Source organism: Homarus americanus, unplaced genomic scaffold, assembly GCF_018991925.1.
Source record: "Homarus americanus isolate GMGI-L3 unplaced genomic scaffold, GMGI_Hamer_2.0 scaffold48354, whole genome shotgun sequence".
NCBI classification, from domain to species: domain Eukaryota; kingdom Metazoa; phylum Arthropoda; class Malacostraca; order Decapoda; family Nephropidae; genus Homarus; species Homarus americanus.
The window spans coordinates 6,411,534-6,431,824 of record NW_024723833.1 but is presented as its reverse complement, the minus strand read 5'-3'; the positions used below and the strand labels follow the sequence as shown (position 1 = coordinate 6,431,824).

The window sequence follows — 20,291 nt, the reverse complement described above, 5'->3', positions numbered from 1 at the left end:
CCTTAAAATATTATTCAGAGAAAATGAAACTTATCTAGACTGACAAAGAAAACGTTACTCTACATATACTAAATGGATAACTAATATATTGGATACCTACACTATCTGTTATTTTACATACTGTATTTGGCTAAGATCGCCAGAAACCTTACAAAAGTTAGCTCTCTACAGCATAGAATATTTATATATAAAATTACCTTACGATTATCTTAGAAGGACCTGAGAATCGACAACTGCGCCGGAAAGGAGCAAGTGTAATCAGCTGATATCATTCCGACCTCCCCCAAGATAAACTGATAATTAAGTGTTGCAACACCCCTTACACGGTGTGGCAGAGCTAGTTGGTCGTGCTGGTGTGGTGTCGTTTCTTCAGTATTCAGGTGAGATATCAACTAATGGGTTTTAAGTTAAAAATCTCACGTTATCTTTTACTTTACTTTTTCTTAAGTTTTATCCTCTTTGCCACTGATCGGCTCGTTAGCAGCTTGGGTGGGCGTTCACGTCTCTGTTATGTATTGTTGGCAAGTACTGGCTCCAGAACGTATCTGAATCTTCGCCAGTGTTGGTCAATGTCTGGTCTTGAAAGAGCTCACACACTCAATGCCGTCACAACACTCTCTGGCAGATTGTTCCAAGAGTTCATAATTCTCACCCGTAAAAGCTTGCCCTGACGATTTTCTGGACTTGTGGCTCCTTCAACCTTGAGCTGTGACCCCAAGTGGGGCGGGCGTCCGCCAGCTCCAGGTATTGACACTCGAGTAGTGCCCTCAGAGATGTTTATAAACTTCAAATAGGTCGCTCCTTGCCCGTCTATAGTATAATCTAGGCAGTTGCAGGCGTTCTAATCTCTCTGGGTAATTGATGTGTCGTCGAGCAGGCACCAGTGTGGTGGCCCTCCTTTGGACAAGAACATTACGCGGGACGGACTGGCTAGACATCTGAACGACGTTCTTATAATACCTACTAGCTTAATTGCTTGGTTCAACATACACACTCAGGTCCTTTTCACATTCGGTCTCCATTAATGCTGTTTCCTTGTCCCGTTACGACATGTGATACGCCCCCTTACTGTTGGCACAACTCAGGTGCATCCTCTTACACTTCTTGACATTGAATCTTAACAGCCATTTCTTCGACCACTTTTGAAGCTGACAGAAATCTTTCTGTAGCTCTTCACAGTCTGCTTGATCCTTAATTTCCCTGAATAACTTGGCATCGTCCGCAAACATTTGTATGGGGAGTGTATAGCTTCTGGCATGTCATTTACGAAACAAACAAACAAACAACAACGGGCCGAGTACACTGCCCTGTCACGGGTACACATGACGATTTCGTGCCATTAAACACCAGACACTGTTTGCGGCCATGAAGAAAGTCTCCGATCCACGCTAAGACACTTCCCCGAATCACGTACCCTTCCAGTTTAATTCTCAGCCTTTCATGGGATACGCTGTCGAAAGCCTAGGCATAACCCAGGTATATAATGATGATATTGCCACCCTATTCCAGAATTTGAGTCCAAACATCCAGACACCTTCATTAATTGTGTCAAGCGTGAGCGCCCCGGCATAAAAACATGTTAGGAATTCTTCACAAGGTTGTTTCGTTAACGATGTTCCATCATGGCTTTTCTTGTAATGCTCTCTAGTACTTTACACACTATGCTGGTCAGGCTCACCGGTCTTTAATTATTCGTGGAATGGGGATCACCCTGCTTGAATATAGGACTCACATAAGCCATTTTCCAGGTACAATACCTTCACCTTGCAGCTTTGACTTGGGCTGAGAGAATATACTGTACAGAACTCATTGGGGTATTCAAGTCATGCCTAAATGTCTGATCATGTACAGTCAGCCAAAGATGCACCGACCCCACCCTGGGTCTCGTGCTCGCAATTTTACCTGGCAATACTTGGTAAAGTAAGGCTGTATGTAAAGGTGATTGTAATTGGTGGATCTGTTTTCGGCTGTATCACTGTCAGGATAAATATTAAACAATCCAAAGGTAGAATTATTATAATAATAAACTGTTCATTGTTATTTAAGATAATGAGAAGTTTCCAAATGTTCGTATATGTGCTTAAATATCGAAGAAATTATACTAATGAATTGGCAACTCAACTACAACGAGGAGCAAGGACTGCCACGAGATTCTCAGATCAAATTTTCTTAATTATTTAAGCAAATATAAGAACATTTGGAAACTTCTCATGATCTTAAATAACAATGAACAGTTTATTATTATAATAATTCTACCTTTGGTTTCTTTAATAATTATCCTGACAGTGATACAGCCGAAAACAGATCCACCAATCAAAATAACCTTTACATACCGCCTTCCTTTACCAAGTATTGCCAGGTAAAATTGCGAGCACGAGATCCAGGGTGGGGTCGGTGCATCTTTGGCTGACTGTACAATGATAAGCCTTGGTTCAGTCATCTTTGTCAGATGTGTATCTTATATTATACCAAGTAATATTTATAGTTTAATTAATAGGTATAGTTATTTCTCTGTGTAGTTATTTAGAAGCTTGGGAGGTAGTAACGAGAATGGACGTTATTTTCACCGCCCCCAAATGTTCAATTTTACATTATTGTTTATGATGAAACATAAGCCAGACATTCGCTGCAGGCGACATATACCCCTGCCATGAGTTAGTGACCAGAAACCATAGTTGCCAACGTCAGGTTATGACTAATACATAACAAACCAGTAATTACCAAACGTAGCCAAGATATTGATGAAATATGGCTATTTTATAAAATTTGATGTAGATCCATCAATTTATTAACGTAATTATTGATCTAAAATCACACTTGCAATGCACTAACGGACGGATTTGAGAATTTTTGCTTCCTTCATTATTATGTCGGGGCATAAGACAACCCCAAAAAAAAAGAAAAAAGAAAAAAGAATCCAAGGTTAGGCAGTGAGCCCAGTGGCCTCGCTGACTCATTATCATTGGACATTTTTTTATTTTATGCTATCCCTTGTTGTAGACTAAAAAAGCAAACATTGTAATATACTAATTGTCATTTAAAAATATTTGTATAAAGCCATAAACCTTTTTTGAAATACATCTTAAAATTGAAAATTAAAATGTTCAATTCAGTAAGACGAATTAACGGATAACATATACATGTATTATGAATACTGTATTTACTCTCCATCTTGTGTGATAACAAGATACACAAGAAAGTATAACATGATTTAAATCTGAGTGGCGAAAAAAATCCGATCATTGTGGTGGACCTGTTCTTGTCACACACTACAACTGAACATGATAAAATAACTTTTTTAAGTAAAACCTTGAGACAACCGACACGAGAGCTGGCAGCCAGACCTGAACAAGGCTTACCCAGGGAGGCGGACCTGGCCGTAGCCAAGTCTGGTATTGATCTGCCAAGAGCTCCTACTGTTCACTAGCATTGGTGGTAGCCCTCAGCACTTTCTTCTCACAGCTACGTACCACTGCAGACAATACTTGGAAATGATCCTCTTAAAGGTCTACAATTGCCGAATATTCGTATCAAATTACAGGTTGAATCAAGCCAGGACGTGGCATAGTGCACATTGTTGCTATTGGCGGTTTCTCAGACATGAACTTATTAAGGCGGGTACGCGTGGGTGTTAGTTGTAATTCGTCCTCGGTTATACATGTACCCAGATAGTTATGCTTGTTATGTATCCTCAAAAGCTTATGTGGTGTCTAATATGCTACTTTTTTTTTCGAGAACATTGTTTATATTATCAACGTTGCCAAATAAAAAAAATCGAATCCGCCTTAACCTGTAACACGTTACTTAGTAGACAACATTTATGTCAATTCGTGATAAATATATATAAAAAAAACAATAGCCTCATATAACCTAGTTCAGGGATACCTCAACTCAGCTTCAGTTTTGCCAGCTTAACTTAAGAAAACTATCTAAATCTCTAGCCACCGTCGTATATCAAGCTAAATTTGAAAATAATTGTATTTGTTCAGTAGGAAAATACTTGTACCAGAAACTCTAAAAAGAAGAATAATTTCAACAAGAGAAATAACCTTTATCAATATCTGAAAAGAAGAGAGACCATAACCCCGAAGCCCATTAATTCTTCATCCCTGCACCACGCCAAACCTGAAACCCTCTAACCCTGAATCCCCTCTTCCTGATTTTTATTTATCTCTAATGCTTAACTGTGGATGACTAGTCTAGAATATGCGCTCAAAGACCTTAGTTTTTGAAGCTCAGTAATGTATTGTAATATCAACATCAACTTCGCAGGAATTTCCACAGGCCGCCACTCAGTCTGTAAGGAGTACCCAGATAACAGGCATAGTCCTCACCGAGAAAATAGCTTCTTCTTTTTTTTCTTTTTTTTTCGTGGGGGGGGGGGGCTACGGGGGGGGGGGGGAAAACTGTTTGCCTATGAAAAGACTAGCTTTCTGCCTGCACAAATATATATCAACACAACAAACTCAATTCTTCCGATAAAAGTTTCAGTAAAGTGTAAGGTAGAAGCAGCAGCACACTGAACCACATCAGTGAAATAATAGGAAGAAAATTTCCTGGCCAATTATAAATCAAAATCAATCACTTGCAGGACTCGTGGCAAAAGAGCACAATGCGGCGGACCGACGTTGCAGGAGTGGTAGTTGTACCCTACGGCCGGGTAAGTCACCTCTGTATTTTTATATCTTTTTCGTACACTGTAGCCCCTGGTTTGAGTATGAATTTTGTATCATTATTTCTAAGTGTGATTTAAAACTGAATAATAAACATTATGTATAAAAGCTACGAGGTTCTAAATATGATGAACTAGTTTATTGTTCGTGCATGACGGAGACTAATTCACAATTTTCAACGGTTAAAAACAAAGTAGTTCAATTTTACAAGGTGGGTGGCATGTTCATATTGATGAGGGCGATGGTGGGGTGTGCCTCCTTTTCCATATCCTTTATTGCCTCGGGGTCAATTCTTCTTGGAATCGACACTGGCGGAGACTCTACTTTGACCACCATGGGCGGCGTCTTCCTTGGTATAGGAGGTAAGTTTGTCGATGGTTATTCTTTTTCACTATACTCCTTCTCTTTGTTTTTACTTAAAAGTGAAAGCTAGATAGCTCATATGGTGCTATCCTGTGGCGATTTTGCTCGTCATTATTCAAGATTTAAATTACATATAATTTTCTTTACCAATTTCTTAGTAAGCAGTTGTGTCAAAAGTAGCTCATCGCCAATTTTGCTTCCAGAAATACTTCCATCTCTACCTCTTGAAGTGCACAGACACCTCCGCATGTAACTCCTTACATGCTGTTCATCACTGGGGTTCCAATTGTCTTTTTTGCATGGGACCTACACCTCAAGTATCGATCTGCACATATATTGTACATTCTTTGCATATGACTATCAGAATTATTTTCCTTCATTAAACATAATAATGAGTTCTACTCTGAACTTGTCTTGGATGTCTTCATTTCTTAGCCTAGTTTACGCCACCTATAAATACGAAGACTCGCTTCTGCTACTTGACCGTAGCTTAGTTTTCATTTTCAAACCATTTAAAACTGACTTGTCGACCAATGCTTTACTTCTCTTTATTAACTTATCTATCATTTCACCACTCATCAGCTACCTATCCGTTCGTGAGGTTAGTCTGCTTCTGGTATATTTTTGTATATAAGTATAGTATATAGGAGAGAGTTTAGTGACGCTCTATAGCTATTTTATGCCATGTTTTATTTCAGCAAAGTATAATGGAAGTTGCCCCATCAACTGTTACATTTAAATATACACAGTTGTGCTTGAATGGCCGACACTTCTATCAATTCAACATAACTTAATAACTTTTCTGTTAGTGATGATCTTGGTTGGAACGATCGTGGGAGGTGTCTACTTCTACAAGAAAATCAAGAACGACGAGCAGGAGCAGAGGAACAACCCAGGCGGTAACGTCGTGCCTCCACCACCTGGATTATATCCCCAACAGACAGGGGGGAACCCTTCCTACCCACAAGTAAATCTAACCCAAATAGAGAATTCATCAGAGGCTGGAGCACACCCTTTTCAACTACATACATATCCACCCACGTCTGGGGCACATCCACCCTATCCAGGAGCATATGCACCTTACCCACAATTTCCTGTCAAACCTGGAGCATACCCAGTACAGCCAGGAGCATACCCAGCACAGTCAGGAGCATACCCAGCACAGTCAGGAGCATACCCCGCACAGCCAGGAACATATCCAACACAGTCAGACAACCCGCATCCTCCACCCAGCTACCAAGAGAGTGAAGCACAGCTAAGAAACAATCTCCAGGAGCAAACATCGGCAGAGTGAAGCACACCCTTCTCGACTCCACTCGGCCACACCAACACATTTAACTGTATTTATTAGTTGAACTGTGGTTAGCGGTGATGAACTACAGTCGCAAAACGTGTTAACGGATAAATAAACTAAACTCCAGAACTATGCTAAAATTAATCCAAATACGAAAAGTATTTCGAAAATATGCGAAATGCTTTAGATTATCTGAACGCCTTCAAAATTATACAGCGGTAAATGCAGTTTAGTAAGGTTAGCTTACCATGCTTGCTTTCAATCCGTGGACCCCTAGCTAGTGTAACATTACTCTGTAATTAATTAACTAGAGCTGTGTACTGATAATCCTATGTTTATAAATATATACCTGAACCTTATGATGAAAATTCGTTAACACTGTCACGGGAATATAAATTAAACTAGGAAGATATTTACCTTTAGTTTTATTATGTGTTTTCCTATACCTTTAGTCTATTAAAACTTACAAAGACTCACGAACATTGTTGCGTTTGGTAATATTGTACGGTATATAAATTACGACGACAAAACACAATGGTTGACATCTCCTACAACAGAGGCTAGGCTACTGATTTTTCTTACCATGTCTTTTATGCAGTGTTCTATGATTTGATGAGCAATTTCGGTTTCCTCTTACTGAAAGGGAGAGGAACTAGTGCGATCACCAAGTTATCTAAGTGTATCACTTATCCATAAACGTACATGTGGGGACTGTATGTTTGTTAGTGCTTGTTCGTGGTGTTTTTGGTATAACGATATCTTTCAAACAGCATGACCAAATACCATGCAACTTAGTATTTAGGTTTATAATAAAAAAAATATTTAATCATCGCTTGGCTGGTCTAACACATAATGAATTCGCTGACTCCAGCCTCCGTGGCTCTCATCCCTAACTTGAAACCAGGAGGGAAATCTCTATTGATTACGTTTGGGAAATCTGCCGAGCTACATTGGTCTGATGATACTTCACAATCACAAATTCGTATTATAACAAAGAACCACAGGAGTTGTACTTTCGGGAAGAGTAAAGATGGATTTTGCTATAATTATATGATTGTGTAGCCTAGCCAACATGAAGATGTCTGTTGATATTTAAAGAAGGCATATGAAGAAAAAAAAAGACTTTATTTAATAACAATCTGTTTACCTTTTTACTTAATTCTTATTCCCAATAGAAACAGCCCATTCGTATACGACTTAATATTTTCAGTTAAATGAAATGAGTTATACAGGAGTAGAAAGGCTCAGTGCAAGAGCTCACGGTAGCAACACTTCCCAAGACAATACAATATTGGACAAGCACTTGAATTGTTACTCGAATGTGAAAATGCGATGTATGAATATATAAAACATATAAACCATTAGAACATCAGTATTCACTGCCACAGGAACTTACCGACATAAATTTTAAGACTACAGGTGAGTCTCACCTTTGCTTACGTGATCGTCTAAGACTTTCAAAAGAGGGCATGCACCAGTTAATGTTTTGATTACGTAATTACAGATTTACTCCTCACTATTAGGTATAAAAGACTTTTACAAAAAAGTTACTGAGAGAATACAATCTTTCCAACGGGTGAAGCTGTAGAAGGATAACTTTATAGGAAGAAATCTATCACTTCAGAAAACTATGGCAGATTAATCGTTTAGCAAGTTTCGAGCACTACTGTATACTGACTCGAGAACAGGCTAAATCTCAGCAAAAATTGACAAGTAAAACTTACGAACTCTGAAACTTAACTTTCTAGAGATATGAATGCTTCTAATTACTGCATGTGTGATGATGTTGGTTGACACAAGGCACGTGACGTGTCCATACGATGTCAAGGCAGGATCACATCTGTCAGTGTTAGGCACTGGGCGAGAAGTTACTTTTCGCCGATGGAATGAAGTTGTAATCACAAAAAAGTGAATATTCCGTAAAAAGCGGGCTGTGAAAATCTGCTGCTCTACATCCATATTCCATTAACCCCTTCAGTATTTCAGCATTAGACAAGATCCAGTTCAAAAACTTTCGCTTGTCAACTTGGATAGTTCTGAGTTACACTCCCTCCGTTTTTTTCAATACTATAATACTGCAACTCTTGTTTCCTTCCATCACGACAACTTTGAATAATGTTGTCCACAATTATTAACCAGTACACCAAACCTCAAGTACAAGACATCCTGTCTCAGGCCATTAATGAAGGGTTGCAACGTAGTCTCGTTTCCATGGTAACCGAAATCGGACATCATTTACAAGACTACTTTTCTAGTTGTATTTCGAAACCAATTCCATTATGTGGACCAAATAATCTTTTTTTAGTCTTATCAATAATACCCTCACCATGTTTCAGCTTTCTCTCAATATTCACCAAATTTAAAACCAATCTATATTCTGAACCCCTCCCCCCCCCATTGTCAGCACAGCGGTAACGAAACATGCACACTGTCCAGCCACCTTCAGGTATCAGCCTATCGTGTACTGTACCAATTTGCTGCTTGATGGAAGTCAGCCTCGTATGTTTCCAAAAAATTTCTCCGAATATTTGGTAGTTGTTTTATTATGGGTCTTCTCTAACCTCACATGACCTATTAAAGTTTCTCCCGACCCACTGATTATACTGACCAGTAACATCAGTTGTGCCAAGACCCCATTTAGACTTTACAGGGGCAATATAGTTTCGAAAAAAATATTACCAACATGTCACAAAAGTTCTGTTTTCCGTCGTAAGCTGTCGTCGCGCGAGCCTATTTTATTGGAATTAGTTAATTTTACTGCCACATCACCCCGTTAAGTACTGTACTGCCGTGTCCCTCAGGACTCATTTAGTTTAAAACTCGGGTTGAAACATGACAACCCTCTTCAAGGGATGATGTTTAATAATACGGAAGTCAATGTTGTCAGGGTGGTGGTAGAGTTGGTGTTAGACCCGTGCTGATGTCCATAGTGTTGTCAAGGTGGTGGTGATGTTAAACCTGTGCTGACGTCCATAATGTTGTCAAAGTGGTGACAGAATTGGTGTTAAACCTGTGCTGACGTCCATAATATTGTCAAAGTGGTGTTAAATCTGTGCTGATGTCCATAGTGCTGTCAGTGTGGTGGTGGTGATGTTAAACCTGTGCTGACGTCAAGAGTGTTGTCAAATTGGTGGTAGAGTTGGTGTTAGACCTGTGCGGATGTTCATAGTGTTGTCAGGGTGGTGGTGGTGGTGATGTCAGACCTGTGCTTGTAGTGTTTGGTGAACGTGTTGACTGTTTGGTGAACTTGTAGTGTTTGGTGAACTTGAAGTGTTTGGTGAACTTGTAGTGTTTGGTGAATTTGTAGTGTTTGGTGAACTTGTAGTGTTTGATGAACTTGTTGACTGTTTGGTGAACTTGTAGAGTGTGTAGGAGTATCTTTCATTTTGACAGCAATACCTCTTTTAGGTGTTTCTGTAATGTGTTTCAAATAACTTGAAAATATTTTGATGTCCCACATGAGAAAATTAAGTCAAGTTTTTAACAAATATCTACACTAACAAAATGATCACTGTCGCAATACAGTGGGTACACTATCCTATTATACTCTATTATTGCCTAACTGACATCAAAAGACTGTAAACAATACATCGTAATTCTTATTTACTAAATCTCTATCATTCATTAAAAAAAACGCGGGGAATGCCACAAGAGACACCAGGTACTAGCTACTCTATTCAGTATTCCCTCTTGACAATACGATACTGTCAAGCACCGTCACATTAAACTGTAGTGTGGAGTAAGACAACCAGTGCAGGTGTTGCCAGGCTGAATTAGCCAACATACCGTCACAGACTGCCGTACTCCTGCCTGGACGCCCGCGGGATACACCTGAGCTCTGGGGGAAGACTTCTAAAAGATTAAACTTCTCTGATGTCATGATATGCGGTGTGGCTGTACTATATGATATACACATTACTGCCATACATACGACATAATACTATAACTGTCAACGCATGTATAACGGTTTTTTATTCCAAACCCTTACTAGACCAGTGAAGGAACACGATAAATTTTTATTTAGCTTGGAGAAACAAACATGACACCAGCGGAGGCCATATTGAGGACGTCACCGATGGATAAGTAATGCTCCGAATTTTTTATTGTAAGACAGTACTATATGTTGTATAATATGCTTTCTTGCCCTTAAAGAAAATGAATAAATTTAAAAAAGAAAATGTCCGCAAGATATGTTCAGAGAAAAGACACAGCAACTGCTCTTTTTTAAATGCTTTCAGCCACCGGGATCAGATTCTCAAAGGTTCGAATGATGAGTTTTCCTCGTAAATGAAGACACAAAAATGCACGTAGACTGACTTAAGGTAGAATATAAAAATAAATTGTTAAAAGTCATAAGATAGAATATAAGAATAAATTGTTAAGTCATATGCCACCCAAAGATCAGAACTTAACTGAGACAGTTAAGTTTCCAACACAAAACGATAATATGTTAACTTCAGAGCGCTACTTACTATCGGTCACGTAATATTTTTATATGGCAAGTAGTTTTTTTTTAATACACTGCCGAGGGATACAACAACTGAGCAATGAGCCCGAGAGAACTTCTGTACATACACGAAATGGTTATCGACAAATATGGCAAAACTCTAAACAATTAACACCCAACTTCAAAACACGTTAAAACAAGTTGTCAATAGTTTTACTTAATTATAATTTGGTAACGAGATCCACACTAACACAATGACAATGTTAATCATCTACGGAGTCTGAAAGAGTAATTTGAACGATTTGTGCAACTGACTGCCATGTGTATCAACATTCCTCTTACCCTGGACAGGTGTTTAGGGGAAGCAGCACAATGTCTCAGGCCACATTACTGACGTATATACAGTACAGATGGATACACATGTAAGACGTTGACAAGGCCGCAGTGGCAAGTTCTGCTGCGTTCAGGAGAATCATAACTAACAATTTATTTTTAAATATTTCGTTTGTCTCCAAGTTCTCTCGGGTACAGAGGTCAGTGGGCTCTAGTGTTGATCATACAATAAGCAGAGCTTTCAAAATCATCTGGTACCCAGTACATTTACTCTCCTAAGCTTGTTGCTGGTACTGTACCGGGTAGTTAGCCCAGTGCCTTCCTTGAGAAGTACTTCGTTTTCACTGTTAAGTACCTCCTGAGAGGAATTATTTTGAAAGCCCTGAATAAACCATAAAACCAATCACATAAACTTTAATTGTGTAACAATAAGTATAATTTATAGTAGCTGCCAGATAGCTGGACCATTCGTTAAGGTTGTCTCCTCAAAGGGGGAGGGAGCACTCTCACGAAGGTACTTGTGGTAGACCTTGTAGCAGCGGCAAGCCACTGCGCCCGCCGCCACAATGCACACTCCTGCGTGACACACAGAAAAACACATTATTATCTTACCTCTGTACAGTGTTTCCAGTTACTTTGCATGAATACAAAGTTTACATGTCCATTCTTCTCTAGGTTGAAAAAGTGAAAGTGGGTTCCATGGGCCTGGTCACCCCTTAAGGACAATGTGGATACAGTTCACTTAATAGTGAGCCTTCGGTACACAAGGAGGACACGTGATTGGCACTACACTCGACTGCCTTCTTTTCTCCAGCTGCAAAGTTAAGTACCCATATTCAGTTAGGTGGATTTGGAGTGCCCTTGGCTTTTTGAATCAGCGACCCTTAGTACAGGAGGCGGTGTCCCTTCTCATGAGCACAAAAAAGAAGCATGATGGGTCAATAAACACTGCCTGCTCGTCTCTCATACAGTACCAAGAATACAATTTGTTTTTGTAACTCTAAACAATTAAGAAAAATATATACCAACCTCCAATACAGCCAAAGACGCCGCACAGAATGTCTATGGTAACGTTGGGCAGACTGTTGAATGCTACACCAAGAATGATGAAAGCAGCGTTGAGGAAGGTGTGTCCAATGCTTGCCAGGAACACAGCCACCCAGAACAACATCAACATGTCAGTGTAGAGCCAGAGCGGAGCCTCGTGTTCATCTGGCATATAAACATTCACCGTGCAACTGGATTCCACTAAGTATACAGGCAGTACAATCATACCAGGAGATATATCTATAGTCCGGAGGTCTGCTAGGTTATCAACACTTCCACTCTTTCTAGAGTTCGTCGTGGCTAAAGTATCCACACTGGCACTCTTCCTCGAGATTCTTGTAGCTAGGTTATCGACACTTCCAGACCTCCCAGAGTTTGTTGTAATCTCTCCCATATTTACTTCACAAATCTTCCCATTACAATACGCTTCCAAGGGCACTACAGTATCACAGATGGTGACTGTGTTGTCACAGGCAGCCATCACTCTCAACAGCTCTCCCCCGGAACCTAAATCAAGAAAGGCGGGTGAGGCGCCCTCACCTCTGGCCATTCGTCTAGCCCTGGCCATGACGGCGCCCACCTGACGGGAGCGGTACTTAGTATACCTCTTGTACCCTACTGCCGACACCACCGTCAACATCACTGAAATAACATAAGTATCTAGTAACAATCATTTACAAAATACACTAAATTCATACACATTAAAAAGAATGGTCCTATATTTTTCCATTGTCAAGGAGATAGCAACGTACATAACAACTTACTGATAAATTCTTTCGGTAATCTAAGGTATTCTGTTTTACAAAACATTAATCAATCAAAGGGCTGTTCTCAGGTCTGACAGATGGCGAACATGGCCCTCCATTCCAAACGTATTCGTACTTTATTTACCGATCTCCCTCGAGTGTGTATATATCTGTATTTTTCTGGCTAAATAAACTGTTACAATTCAATTCAATCTCCTGGGTCCTTCTTTCATCCATCCCTGTTCCTGCCTTCCCATGGTCCTCCTACCCTCAAACTTTCCATTAATATCTCTAATAATATCCTCTCACCCGTAATTCCATGGCCAAAGTGAGTTTTCCGTATTCTACGCATTCCAGCATTTTTACCCCCCCCCCTCCCCAGCCAGTCTCCATACCTCTTCATTCCCTTTACTATAAGTATTTTTAACTATATCTCCTGCTGCACAACATTTCGAAAGCCTTTTCGCAATCCTTTCGTCTCTGCTGACCAATACAACATAACTGAAATTATATTCCAATAGTCATAACTTTAAACTAATATAAGTTAACCTTTTAACACACCTCATTAAGATGACAGGTGTGAGGATAAAGAGGAACAGGTGTGAGGGCAGATACAGACCTCCAATCAGTATGAGTGTTGATCCAACGACAGCGGCGGCGGTGGAGGAGCCATCCACAGCCATGGTCACCACTCCCTCGAACACTGTGCTGCTGCCCGTCGCCATACCCACAATGGCCGCCCGCTGTATCACACAAAGAGAGAAATCCCAGACGGCATTACAAGTTAGAAAACCAGAGGCATTAAACAGAAACACCAGAAGCATTAAACATAGATAAACCTACACTAGAGGCATTAAACACAGAATAAACATAAAGCATTAAACAAAGAAAACTAAGAAGTAATAAACATAGAAAAAATGTTTTACACGCAGTAAAGCCTTGAGGCACTAAACACACAGACTCACTAAACACCCAAAACCGGGAGCCATTAAAAACGCCAAAAAAAAAACAAGACATTAAACACCAAAAATATAAACCTTGAAGCATTAAACACAAAAAAAACCCAGAGGCATTAAACACACACACACAATAAACCCTTGAGACACCAAGCACACAAAACCCAGACGCATAAAAACACAAAAACCAGGAGCCATTAAACATACAAACACCGGGAGCCATTAACACAAAAAAACGGGAGATATTAAACACATAAAACTTTGAGATATTAAGCATACAAAAAAACCGGAGGACATCAAACACAAAAACCGTGACATCAAATTCACAAAATCTCGGGAAGCATTAATTACCCAAAATCGGAGACATTAAAACAAAACAAAATGGGAGGCATTAAAAACAAAACCCAGAGGCATTAAACGGGTATATTCGATAGAACACGGCGGGTATACTGTGTGGAGCATGACGGGTATACTGTGTGGAGCATGACGGGTATACTCTGGAGCATAACGGGTATATTCAGCGGGTTTGGTAATTGATATAATAACAGTATGAGCGAAAGCAATACTTCTCCCTGAGTGAGCGAAAGAGGGAGAGAATGAGTAAAGAAAGTGAGTGACTGAGTGAGGGAATGAATGAAGGAGTAGGTGATTGTGTGAGGGAGTGGAGGGGGGGGGGGCTGGGAAGGCAACTGAGTGGTGACATTGAAGGGTAATAAGGCAGTAGGCGCAGTTACCATTCAGGGAGACATTAAATAAACAAACCGGAACATCAAAAAATTAACACCAGACACACTATAAATATAAGCCAAGGAAAAATTCATAAAACCAGGACAGGAAGGCATTAAGCAAAAAACCAGCGAGGCATTGCTCTTTTAACTCGGAAAAAATGGTGGCATGAATATAGCAACCAGGAAGGTATAGTATAAATAAATCATAAACCGCCGCCAGAAACCATCATACTTGGGACAGAAACCACAAAAAATAGATAAACCAGGAAGTCGTAAATATTAGAAACCAGTGTGTGTGTAATTACGTGCCAAAGAGAAACCAAAATTCACGAAACAGAAGCCAAGGAAGAATATATTAGAAACCAGAGCGAATACTGTAACCACATACGTGTAAAAAAAAACGTGATAAAACCACACGTCACACACCACAGAAATATAGGAAAGATTCTCTCTGCTCAGATTGTAGAAACCCGTCACACAAACAATACGCGACTGACAAAATTCCTAAAATTATACAAGTTACACAAGAAATAGTGTACAGTAGTTACTCGAGGAACAATTTATACGAGAGATATTAGCTGCAATTACAGTATATGTGAATAAAATCATGCTGAGTAATACAAAGTATACGGTTACTATACACCATCATGCTGGATAATACAAGACGTATGGTTTGTTTACATCATAATGGACAAACAACAGAATGTACATCATATAATCTCTTTTTTACCGATATCATACCGTGAGACTTATCAACAACAGGAGATTAATTATCGTAACTGTTTGTTAAGATGTTCCTCTTAAGAGAAAAAGTCAACAAATTTGGGAATTGGAATTATGGGGTGTCATTTTCTTTAGGCGTATGTTATAAGTTAACTACAGTAGATCTTGAAAACTATCTACACCGCACTGAAGTATCCAATCTCTTCGCTTCACGATAAATGGACGAAAGTCGTACAATCAATACTTGACATTCAGAGCACAACAGAAAACTGTATGGGAATATGTAACAGGGAGACACATCCTACCCGACTTTGGTAACTTGGGTAGACACGAATTAATGTGAGATTAGTTGACGAATAACCCGCTAGGCTAACAAGTGATCAAGATGAACAGATAGGCCACGTATTGTGTCATCAAAAGTAAAAACGCGGCAAATTAAACAACAGTATATAAGCTCTTACAATAAATAATAATTATCATATTAAATTCATTGCGAAGTTTATATAAAAAACCATAATTTCATTTGTTATACTCTGGGCTCAGTCATAAACTTTAGATAGCAGTCACAAAAAAAATAATTAACATTGCGATACCTGGTATGTGGTGCAAGTATTTTGAAAGAGTGCCTTGGTCAGTATGGCTGTGATATATGGGAACTGGAAAAAAAAGTCAGCTGTAGTGATTGGGTGTAGTGCGCAAGATACATTCTGAGTGTGAAGCCTCGTACTCACAATGAATTGACTGCTGGCTTGATGTCCTCACCATTACAAACAATAATTTACAGTTGGTTGGTCTTCTGTAGTGGAGGAGTTACCCGTCCTGTTAAAAACATTCTGTTACTATCTAACCAACTGCTTCACCATCCTTCTTCCAGGATTTTTTTTTTTTACAAATATGAAAACAATGATAAAAATAGCCTATCTTAGTTTTTGGTTTAAAAAACTCTCACCGTGTTAAAATACAATGTTATGTCAAAAACTCCTTTGGCAATGATGGCAAGAATTGTAAAGACTTTATTGTTAATCATAACACTGACAGTTCCCCAAATTGATATCCTACTTTTTTTTTAATACGCGGAGCACATCTCAATGACCTCATCCATAAGATACCAGGTCGTAAGCCTTCACGTGCCAAGCAACGCATTCTTATATACGAGTAATTTAAAGGACATCCAAGCATAAATTAAACGTCAGAGAAATAAGACAATACTCGATTGAGATCTAGCTGACTCTTCTTACAGTGAGTTAATATATTATAAACTACGTATTGCACGAGGTGTATAATCTCCAAATATACTATACAGTATATTATATACATACACATGTATACTCTTACCTTAAATCCTCTTTTAATAAGTACATCGGTGACCTCGTTGGTGGCGTTTGGCATGACTCCTCTCGCGAAGACCTTCACTGTGGCCTGCTAATGAGGGTCGGCAAAGTCTTGAAGGAGGCGCCACGCTGGTGCCACGAGGTAGGGGCCACGCCGGAGCCACAGGGGAGGTGCCACGCTGGTGTCACAGGAGTGGGGGTAACGCTTTAACCACCGGGGAGGTTGATACACTGGTGTCACAGGAGGGGCCACGCTGGTGTCACAGGAGGTGCCACGCTTGTGTCACACGAGGTGCCACGATGGTGTCACAGGAAGAAGGTCCACGCTGGAGCCACAGGGGAGGTGCCACAGGTAGAGGGGCCTCGCTGAAGCCACAGGGGTGCAGGCCGCGTTAGGGTTATAGAGGTTGGCGCCTCTCTGGAACCATAAAGCTCCCGGGAGGGCCACGTTGGATGCACAGTGGATGGCGCCACGCTGAGTCACAAATCGAAGAGAACCACCTGGTTCTGAGTTCTAGCATGTCCTGACTGGGGAAGAAATTGTGAACAATATAGAGTGATGACTTCAAACAGCAAGAAATTCACACAAAAAAATAATATATCTAATACTCAGTTCACATAAAAGCACACTGAACACTGTAATGGCATAAAGGAAGTCCCATTGCTAATACCCAGTGACGCGAGATAAACAGAACAGATTTAACAGTATTAACCCCCCCACCCAACTCTGAAAATGTTAAAACGCATATAGCTGGTCCAATTACCGGCTGAAATTCACGGAGATTACTATACTGTACTTCTGAGGTCATGACACTCCTGAATGATCATGACACTCCTGAATGGTCTTGACACACCTTGAAGGGGTTGCGAACATCAGAAGGAACGTTATTACTGAATACTTTGTAACGGAGAGAAAAGCTTACGTTTGAATTACCAAATTCCTTTCAGTGACAACCCTTCAGGTATACTGCACAGTATTCTTACTCCCTGGTTTTTTCTGTAAAATTCTGTCACATGTTATACTATGTTACGCATGACAACGTTTTCATAGCTCATGTTTGCCTTATTCCATTGAGCTTTGTGATTAAAATTACAAGACATCAAGTATGTATACGTCCGGGGAAATGTCATGTATCTTAAAATCACGATTAAATTTATTACTTAATGGAAATAGGCATTTAATAAATACTTGTGTACTTTCCTGTCAACTGCTATCCCCACAGCAAAAGTAGCTTTATCAAAAATTGAGGATACTTAAGTATTTTCAACAGTTATAGGTAATTATTGATGACTGACCCGCGGCAGTTATACAATATAATATTAGCTTCAGCTAACCTTTCGTTATATATCATACAAAGGCACACATAATGTTATATGATGTCAGGTGATATATCAGTTAAGATCTTAACCTTTAACTGAAAATTTTGTTTTGTTTCCCTTGGTGTTTTTTTTACAGTTGAGTACCTCAAGTTACGATTCCAATCCCCAATTCATTTTTTTCATTGTCACTTCACTGAATAGTTTTGTTACACACATATTACGATATTTAATACCTTTAATCCATGCGAGGAAGAGGCAGTCTGCCTGGTAGTGGGTTTGTTTACGTGACGTCGTCGGCTGCTGCAGTGAGGTGCCGAGTGTGCGCCATCACTCCTACACAGTTACCAACGCCATCATTTCTTACCATATTTTCATATTTTCTTTCATCTTTAAAGATGGTGTTTTTGGCAATTGAACTAATCTTGGTGGACATACGTTGATAATTAAAAAAGAAAATATTATTTTTGGGTAAAACATAATAAAGTTATAGAATGAAGATACTACATCTGGCATCGCTGGTAATAATATTGACGTTTAGGAACAGTTTAACGTCTGGTATTAAATAACATGTGTCAGTCCTCACTGATGAAAAAAAAAACGGGAGAAATTTCGACGGTACAAATTTTATGGATATACAAAGTGCTATAGAGGCTTAAACTATCCGATAAATTAGCAGCGAGTAAAATTCAGTTGAATGAATTCCAGATTCGGCAACTTTATCGAGTTACTTCCTGGCGCGATACTTAAAACTCCATTAGATCAGACTTCATACACTGAGCGAGCCATTTTATCGTTGTGCGTCTGACTGGATAATTGTGTCTATTCACCTTAAGTTGTAAATGATTGAACACTTTTTTACCATCGGCTTTTGTTGATCATTAGTGAAATTTAATGGAACTCCAGCGCAGGTAAACAATATTCACCTCTTGAGACCTGGGTATCACCACTAGACCACGACAGACTAACATTAAAACATTGCTGTCTCGTCCATTAATTAAAATCTTGTCAGGTGGACCAAGTGAAAGGGGGGGGGGGGTGAGGGGGAAAGAAAGGTTTTGTTATTATTTTCTTTTATTTCTTTTATAATTTTTGTTTGTTTTCTAAGTTAATATATTTTTCCAAGTCTTTATTTCTATATGCTTATTAATTTCTTACAAAGTTTTACTTTTCTCACTCATTGTTATTTTTTTTAATGTTTTTATTTATTTATTATAATATTCTTTATCTTTCTTTTCTATATCTTAAATATTTGTTTCAAAGTCATTACTATTTCTTATCTATCCTCTTACTGCTTTCAATATTTATCAGAGCTTAGTTAAGGAGGTTATTGTAAGGCGTTTCAGATGCACGGAATAATAGCTAATGTGTTCGCTATTCTGTCTGCGCAAATGCTGCTGCTGACTTCTGCGCATGACACTTTCAGAGGGAAAAGCTAACACCTCGATCAGGTGTTAGCTTTTGCAGCGGGCGGAGGCGCCCGAATAGCTAATCAATCAACAAGTTTCTCCCACTGAAAATACACGGATCATGGCCGCTTATGGAGAATATTTTGATTATTATTGAAGAGTTGGGGGCATGTAAGGCAATAAAAAACTGTGATACAATATAAAAATAATTCTATACATGGTAGTATATTGGATAGGACCTAAAACAAAGCGTATGGCGTGAAATAATTGAAAAGGATTGCGCCTATGGTTGAAACCAGTTTGGGTTCCGATTTCATTAGCCATTGGTGACTTTGGTGTAACAATATTGATAATTACTCAATTATGATTAAAACTTTAATATCATTACTCATAAGATACTGTGGGGTATGGGTTGTTTGGTTCACACTCAGGATGGGATGGAGAAAGGAAACTCACAATGTGCTCTCTATATACATGTTGTATTGGATGTACAATGCAGCTTGGTGCTGGGAAGGCAGCATGGTTACAAGCGTGATGTAGAGAGAGCTGGTTGGTGAGGACGCTCAGAGAAGGACAGCTTGTGGGTCGCCATGCTCGCCAGCGGGAGAGAGGACCGCCAGGCAGGCGGAGGAGCGAGGGCCGCCAGGCAGGCGGAGGTGTTGCTGGCTGGTTGGTGTAGGTAGAAAGAGAGACAGATCACCACGAGGTCAGGTCTTAAATAGCGGGGGTAGGCGTGGCTTAGCAGTTGACCCCCGCTCCGTGGTGTATGGCGGCGCTGGTTGACCTAGACCACGAGGCATACACTGGGGAATTGGTGGGGTCGGCTAGGCAGCGACAAACAGCGTTTGTAGGGGAGAATTCCACTACAATACTCCCCCTTCCCTCCAGGCTGTGTAGGAGACTTGTTGTCTGCAGGGTTGCATA

General features: G+C 39.7%; 2 protein-coding genes across 3 annotated transcripts; one reads left to right on the top strand and one right to left on the bottom strand.

The window, feature by feature from the left end:
- Positions 1-274: 274 nt before the first annotated feature.
- On the top strand, positions 275-6,746 carry LOC121863815 (calcium-binding protein P-like). The gene is made up of 4 exons (XM_042362671.1): positions 275-380; positions 4,592-4,660; positions 4,885-5,035; positions 5,846-6,746. Exons 2-4 carry the CDS (start codon positions 4,613-4,615, stop codon positions 6,328-6,330), a joined length of 684 nt encoding a protein of 227 aa, XP_042218605.1. The 5' UTR covers positions 275-380; positions 4,592-4,612; the 3' UTR covers positions 6,331-6,746.
- LOC121863814 lies at positions 6,740-18,303 on the bottom strand. Of its 2 annotated transcripts, XM_042362670.1 has the most exons (6): positions 18,195-18,303; positions 16,646-17,169; positions 16,042-16,129; positions 13,523-13,646; positions 12,140-12,799; positions 6,740-11,686 (listed from the first exon to the last, which is right to left on the bottom strand). In XM_042362670.1, exons 4-6 carry the CDS (start codon positions 13,626-13,628, stop codon positions 11,550-11,552), a joined length of 903 nt encoding a protein of 300 aa, XP_042218604.1. In that variant the 5' UTR covers positions 13,629-13,646; positions 16,042-16,129; positions 16,646-17,169; positions 18,195-18,303; the 3' UTR covers positions 6,740-11,549. The 2 variants fall into 2 exon arrangements, with proteins under 2 accessions (XP_042218604.1, XP_042218603.1); XM_042362669.1 differs by lacking the exon at positions 16,042-16,129.
- Between the last annotated feature and the right edge of the window lie 1,988 nt (positions 18,304-20,291).

Excerpts from the sequence above, each read along its gene's own strand:
- LOC121863815 (XM_042362671.1), top strand. The coding sequence starts at position 4,613 with ATGCGGCGGACCGACGTTGCAGGAGTGGTAGTTGTACCCTACGGCCGG. Across the intron at positions 4,661-4,884 it reads TAGTTGTACCCTACGGCCGG|GTGGGTGGCATGTTCATATT; the intron begins GTAAGTCACCTC and ends CAATTTTACAAG. Across the intron at positions 5,036-5,845 it reads CGTCTTCCTTGGTATAGGAG|TGATGATCTTGGTTGGAACG; the intron begins GTAAGTTTGTCG and ends CTTTTCTGTTAG.
- LOC121863814 (XM_042362669.1), bottom strand. The coding sequence starts at position 16,699 with ATGCCAAACGCCACCAACGAGGTCACCGATGTACTTATTAAAAGAGGA. Across the intron at positions 13,647-16,645 it reads TTATTAAAAGAGGATTTAAG|CGGGCGGCCATTGTGGGTAT; the intron begins GTAAGAGTATAC and ends TGTGTGATACAG. Across the intron at positions 12,800-13,522 it reads AACACTCATACTGATTGGAG|TGATGTTGACGGTGGTGTCG; the intron begins GTCTGTATCTGC and ends ATGTTATTTCAG.